We start from the raw sequence: 7,300 nt of genomic DNA, 5'->3' as shown, positions 1-7,300 counted from the left end.
TGATCACAACAGCTGGAGCTTGACTGATCTGAAGCCAAGTGCCAGGATCTTCCTCCAGGTCTTCTGTGTTAGTACAGGGGCCCAAGCAGTTGGGCCATCCTCCACTGCCCTCCCAGGCCGTAGCAGAGAGCTAGATAGGAAGAAGAGCATCTGGGACATGAACCAGCACTCATATGACACGCTGGCACCACAGGCAGAGGTTTAGCCCACCATGCCACAGTGCCTGACCCTGAAAATCATTCTTCAATGTCCATAGCTCTTGGGGCTGGTGCTGTGGCTTAGCAGGTAAAACCGCAGCAGGTAAAGCCACCACCTCCAGTGCTGGCATCCCATGTGGATGCAGGTTCGAGTCTACTCCACTTCTGATCCAACTCTCTGCTATGGCCTAGGAAAGCAGTAGAAGATGGCCCAAGTTCTTGGGCTCCTGCACCCACATGGGAGATCTGGAAGGAGCTCCTGTCGCAGCTCTCATCTTTGTGAGTGCTAATTGGGGAATGAACCAGAGGATGGAAGGCCTCTCCCTTTCTCTCTCTCTCTCTCTCTCTCTCTCTCTCTCTCTGCCTTTCTTTCTCGGTGTAACTCTTTCAAATTAATAAATACATCTTTAAAAAAAATAAAGTTCATAGCTCTTTGGAAAAATTTTTATTTATCTATTTAATTGATTTAAAGGGCAGAGAGAGAGAGAACTTCCCATCTACTAGTTCATTCTGCAAATGGCCACAAAAGTTAGGGCTGGGCCAGGAGAAAGCTGGGAGCTAGAAACTTAATGGGAGTTTTCCAATGGACCCAGTTCTTGAGCCATCACCTGCTGTTTCCCACTGTATATCTCATCAAGAAGCTGGAATTGGTAGCAAAGCCAAGACTAGAACCACTCATTCCTTGAACCCAGGCATCTTAACCCTCATACCAAATGGCTGGCACTAAAATTCAGAGCTCTTTCCTTTTAAATATTTATTTATTTATTTATCTATCTGTTTATTTACTTAAATAAACATACTTATTTAAATAGAGAGCGGGAAAGACAAAGAGAGAATCTTCTATTTACTGCTTCACTACTGAAGTGGCTACAAAGGCTGGAAATGAGCAAGCCAAAACCAGGTGCCTGGATGAGTAGCATGGGACCAAGTATTTGTGCCACTTTCCACCCTTTTTCCAGGCACATTAGCAGGAAGCTGGATCAGAAATGGAGCACTTGTTACTGGAATCAGCGCTCTGCTATGGAACGGTTGTGTTGAAAGTGGAAGCTAAACCTGCTGGATCACAACAGCAGCCACAGAGCCCTTTAACTCCATCTTTTGTCTGAAATTCTATTAGAGTATTGTTAGTCTATCCTACCATTTAGCAGATCCTACACTTTCTACTCTTGTCATGTGTTTTTCCTTGTGAATGCTTTTGTCCTTCAACCTGCCTTAGACCTTCTGAAAGCAGACCCTTATTCACTATCAACGTCCTTATCTTCTCAGAGCACTTGATACAGTGCTCTGACAGGTGGTTTGTGATACTAGAGACAGGTCACCTAGGATGGGGAAAACTGAGTTCTCATTCACACTCCTCTCAACCCTCTGACAAGTATGCAGGTTCATTATTCATCAGAGGAAGATGCTATTGCTTCCCTGTGCTGTCTAGCTCACAAGGTGCTTGTAAGGACACAGTTTTTAAACAAGTACATATGGCATAGCACCTGCTTGCAGAGCAGTACAGAATAATAACACTAATCTAACAATCAATGCAATCTATTAGGCTCTTACTATGTGCCAGACACCTGCCAGCTCTTTCTACACCCAGTTTCTGAAGACAGCCTGACATAATAATGAAGAGCTAGATTCTTTAGCCAGACTCCCTGAATTTGATATAGAGCACCCCCATAACTAATTGGAGAAGTTGCTGCAGAACCATCAAAACTGGATCTACTCAGCTGAAATGCAGTGAGCTAAATACAGATGCCAGGGTGGTAGAAGAACAGCAGCGTAAATTGCAAATTGCAGAGCGAAGATATGGGCAGTCATTGCCTAATTCCCTGGATTTCTGAAGTGTTAGGAATAAAAGTTCTTATAGGTTGAAGTTGGAGCTGAGAGATGCGTGTTTAGCTAGAAACAAAGATCATAGTTGGTCTGCAGTGCTCAAGGCCCACCTTCAATTTGTTGGTGATATTGTGTTATGGATATTTGATGACGGCAAGGTGGGCTCTCATCATCCTGGGTCTGTGTGCAGGTGGCTGTTACATTTTACCCAGGGCCTGGGATTCCTGGAAAAGGAATCTCTCAAGACAAGACTGAACATCAAAATATTATCTATAAAGGAGATAAATGACCTCATGAATCTAGTGATTAGAAACCCTATAGGGCTAATTTGATTAAGATGTTGATTTACAATTATAAAAACAGGAAAAAGAAACTAAGCTAAGGAAGGGTGTGGTGGAATGAGAAGGCCATAACAAGACGGCCACTGGCAAGCAAGCGTCAGTTACTCAGGAATGGCTTTAGAACCCACCTGGCAATGGAAATGCCTGGCAACAGGCTGTGATTGGTTAGGTCATAAACCACCCCTTGACTGGATTGGCTGCCTTGGCTATATAAGCTGCTGTACCAACTGAAATAAAAGAGTCTGCCGGCTGCTCACTTCTGGCCTACTTTCACCCGATTCCTGACTCCTGGTGTCTGTGTGGTGACTCTGTGCTTCTTGCCCCCACTGTGCTCCTCTCAGAACGAATCCAGAGCAACAGAAGGGATACTGGAAAACTGTGACAGACCAGGTTCTGATGGGATCTAGCATCTGGATCCAAGGAATTGTATAAGGCTTCAGTTTAAGATTTGAATTCAGGTTCTGCAACTTGCTCTATGGAATCAGGCAAGATGTTTAATCTCTGCATCTCTGGTTTCCCATTTGTAAAAAAGACCTAACAATGTTACTCATCTCATCAGATCATCATGTTTATTACGTAAAATATTGAAATGTAAACGTAAAATACACAGTGTAAGTATTTGTTAAATAAGCTTTGTCACTTAATCCACAAAATAATATTACCTTATTTCCTTCTTCTTATAATAATAATTATTATTATCGTTACTATTGCTATCCCCAATGTATACTTAAAATGACTGAGGGTAAGTAAATTATCCAGGATGACAACTTATAAGTAAGAGAGCAAGAATCTTACCCTCCCATTTCTTAACTGAGAAGCTACAGAGTTTTATCATGGGGAGAGATTCAGCAAAGTCTGGACATAATTTTGTCACAGTTGGGACAGTGTTACAGTAGATCACAGTAGATTACAGGTAGATCACAGCAATGATGCTTAACATCTTACAACACACAGCACATCTTCCCATAGCAAAGAATTATCAGGATCAAAATGATAATCATGGGGCTGGCACTGGGGCATGGCAGGTAAGGCCACTGCCTGCAGTGCCGGTATCCCATGTGGGCGCTGGTTTGAGTCCCGGCTGCTGTGCTTTGGATCCAGCTCTCTGCTATGACCTGGAAAAGCAGTGGAAGATGGCCCAAGTCCTTGGGCCTCTGCCCCCATGTGGAAGACGCAGAAGAGGGTTCTGTCTCCTGGTTTCAGATTGGCATAGCTTCGGCCATTGAGGCCATCTGGGGAATGAACTGGCAGATTGAGGACCTATAAAGTGTTTCATCAGTTCTTCATGAACTCTCCCAAGTTGATGACACATGAGGTACTTCTATTTAGAGGGAGGAAAATGAGTCTCAGAAAAAACAGATTATTTGGTATTGGTCATGGAGCTTGAAAGTGTTAAAAACTAGTCATAGATACAGGAATCTTGTATATTTTAGACCACTGATATTTTCATACACTCTATCAGACCTTAATTTCTTGACTCAGAAATTTGGCATATGGCTATGATTAAAGTGACTCAAGTGACTGCTAACAGATGGGAAATTATTGAATTTAATGCCTTGATACTAGTGATCTTTGGAGCCATGGGGTGGGGTTGTGTCCAGAAGGGAACTATAGCAGGCATTCTCAAGCATCTGAGGTGCCAGGTATAAGCCTGGAATCCTCCTTGGTCTTTTTTTCACGCTGATTTTGGTGTTTTTATACTAAAATAAAGGCTGAGGCCAAGGGCAGACATTATTTGAAATATTTTTATTTTCTCTTTCATTAAAGTTGCTAATGGGATTAAATGACACCATGGAGCTCATTTCCTATGAGCTGGAACACGTGTGTAAATGGCGGAGGCGAGAAAGAGAAACTGCTTGCATGGGCCTCTCTATGATACAGCAACTTGATGGATATCAGCCAGGAAAGTCATTCAAGCCTCTGGGAGATAGTTCTAGTTCTGTTGAAGAGCCATCTAAGAATGTGAAGAGGGGACCATGGGTTTGAAGGCTTAGTAGTAAATACAATTGATCTAATTTTTCAGTTTAGCAAGTTCTCAGGATAATACTTAATTGTATTACCTATTCTTTTATATGAAAGAATCCTGAAAGATGAAAAGGGATCTCATTGATAAAGCATGCCCACACCTACATATCCGTACCCATGGAAACAAATAAACAGCCCCATGCCCTGCCTGACAGGAAGAGCCTGTTTGCTGTTTGCTGTCAGTTTTTTTTTTTTTTTCCTTACCTGATAAGAAGAGAGCTGCGGCAGCCATGGCTGGTAAGTGGTAAGACTTCTTTAAAATCAGGCTAAATCTTTAGAAGATATATTTGAGGGAATGATATTGGCTCGTTGAAATTTGATTTATTTTGTTTTGTTTTTTACTGGATTCTATCATTTGTGTGAGCCACATTTAGCTATAGAAAAAAGGAAGGAGCCTTCCCTGATGTATATTCTCTCAGGATCTGTGTTGAAAGTCACCTGGGAAATGAGCTTTAGGGACCCACAAGCTAGATTTGCTGGCATTTCAAAGGGGAAAGTGAATTCCAAGATGATGTATTACTGTTTTCTGATGTTCTTTTGTGAACTGAATGCTCAGATGTCTAAACATGACTGAGGTTCAGAATACACTTAGTAGAACTGCCATGGACTGTTGCCCCTAAGTGAGAGAAATGAAAATTATATGATAATAATTTACTCTGATTTCTGTGGACAAAGTCCCAAAGTAGTAGAACAGATGGGTCTCTGGACCCTGCTTGTAACTCACCAAAGCAGAACATGAAGAATGGTTTGTTTAAGTATAGTCCTGTTTAGACTTACCTTAATTAGAATATTTGGGGTAGATGTTCATGGCCTTATAAGAATACAATAGCTACACCCTTCCTTGGGATAGCTTACCAATGAAGAAGAAATAAAGAAAATAGAGAGCCCCAGTTATTGAGGTGACAGAGTCACATTTCTTAAGTTACTTATCAGTTTCAATATTGTGCTTCCAACAGATAAGAGACTAAAGGAAAAAAGGAAATTATTTGTTGATTCAGTGTCTGAGGACACACTTCACAGCTTGCTGGATGATGTGCTACATGAAAAAGTGCTGAACCAAGAGGAGATTGAAAAGGTGAAAAAGGGAAATATTGCAGTGACAGGCAAGGCCCGTGACTTAATTGACTCAGTGATCCCCAAAGGGTCCCGTGCCTGTCAAGTATTTATTGATCATATCTGCCAGAGGGATTCCACCCTTGCTTACAAGCTGGGGTTTTCTTCAGGTAAGACTCTGAATTTTTAAAAAATAATAATCAACTAATAATTAATTAATTCATTTCACAAATAAAATTGTAGAAATCTGTGGAATATAATGTAATATTCAGACAAATGAATTCATTGTAGAATGAGTAAATCAAGCTAAGTAACATAACCATCACTGCACATACTTCTATTTTCTGGTTAGAATTGTTAAAATCTATTGTCTAAATACTTTCAAGTGTATAATATACCATTATTAATTGTAATCATCTCCTCAGTTTTATTTAATGAGTATATCCACTTGTCCTTACATCTTGCTAGGCAGTATCTGCTTTCTTATTTGTTTGCCACATAACAGATGAGTTAGCACCTCTTTTGCTTGATATCTAATCATCCTCAGGCACCCAGTCACACTGACCTGCTCTTCCATTTCTCATTTGCTTTGTTCATATGTTCCTATACAATTTTACCAGGTCCCTATTTCATGTGTTGACTGTTGTATCTTACCCTTCATTTTTATAGAGCATTTCTGCTTGATGATAGTAATACAGTCATATGGAAATAATTTAGAAGACTATCCTACTTTCTTCTGGAAAAAAAAGAGACAAAGATGTTTACATTGGTTTTGATAGTAGGACCTTGTGGTTCATGGAGTTCTTGAGGACAAGTTAGAAACATTTTCCTTTCCCCACCTTTCTACTCCTTTGCTTTGCACACATTTTTTGATCCACCTCTACATTGATGTGTCCACCTCAAAAATATATGACTCTAAGTTTTTCAGCAATGACAGAATCAATCCATCATCTCTTCTGCATAAGTAAAGTGTAACGTGTCATTTTTATCCTTCCTTGATTATATATAGAAACCTTAAGAACGTTTCTCAAAGTGTCCTTGTACCAAATCCAAAAGCTTTACTTCATGAATGGTACTGAATAGCAATGCAAGGTAAGAGAATCCAAATGATAGTACTTAATAAAATGTCATTCCAGACAGTGAAACACTTTGCACTCCCATTACCTTCTGACTGTCCTAAGGTCAAAGCCTACCATTCTTAACATGGCACATCTCTCCAGTCTCAGCTTCCATCTCACTTTGCAAACCACTTCTTGCTCTAGTCACTTGGGTGGCACTTCTAACAGAATGCAATTATTCATTTTAAGGGCCTTGTACCAGCTTGCCAGACATCCTTCAGCTTAACTTGTTAGATGCAGACTTCATTTAAGAAGCATTTTCACCTAAATTGTTGGAACTTGGTAGATCATTTGTCTATTCATTTTTTCATTCATTTTTCAATGAAAACTTTATAGTCAGTCATTCCTTTTAGGTTTATAAATATTTAACATTAAACAAAATATGGATTTGAGATTCTACTAGGGAATGGATGACAATTAGAAGTAAAAAAAATATAAAAAAATTGCAGAGAATGGTGAGAGTTACTAAGAAAAACCAAGAAAAATATGTGTTGGGATAGGGTAGAAAACAGTAAGTTGAGATCATGCCAACAATTTGAATATCAAAATTCATTGTTTCATGTATATGGGGAGAAAGCACCTAAAAAGAGAGGCCAATACATGCAAAGATCAAATGAAGCAACTGGCATGGATATCTGGGAAATACATAGAAAAATAACAAATGTTGCTAAATGTGGGGAGCAACCCGGACTGGACTAAGTTACTGGAATTAAGACTTATTCTATGCATCTGCTCTCCCACA

General features: G+C 40.0%; 1 protein-coding gene across 5 annotated transcripts in view; it reads left to right on the top strand.

Annotated features, from left to right (window-relative positions):
• The first annotated feature begins 4,573 nt into the window (after window positions 1–4,573).
• LOC100358658 (caspase-1) overlaps window positions 4,574–7,300 on the top strand; it is a 48,056-nt gene continuing 45,329 nt past the window's right edge. For all 5 annotated transcript variants that reach the window (XM_051820192.2, XM_051820187.2, XM_051820182.2 and 2 more), the window contains exons 1-2: window positions 4,574–4,624; window positions 5,344–5,610. In XM_051820192.2, coding sequence (XP_051676152.1) covers window positions 4,618–4,624; window positions 5,344–5,610 — 274 coding nt within the window. In that variant the 5' untranslated portion in view covers window positions 4,574–4,617. The remainder of the gene's footprint in view (window positions 4,625–5,343; window positions 5,611–7,300) is intronic.

The sequence above is a fragment of the Oryctolagus cuniculus genome, chromosome 1, assembly GCF_964237555.1.
Source record: "Oryctolagus cuniculus chromosome 1, mOryCun1.1, whole genome shotgun sequence".
Lineage (NCBI taxonomy): Eukaryota > Metazoa > Chordata > Mammalia > Lagomorpha > Leporidae > Oryctolagus > Oryctolagus cuniculus.
This window is presented reverse-complemented; position numbering and strand designations above follow the sequence as displayed.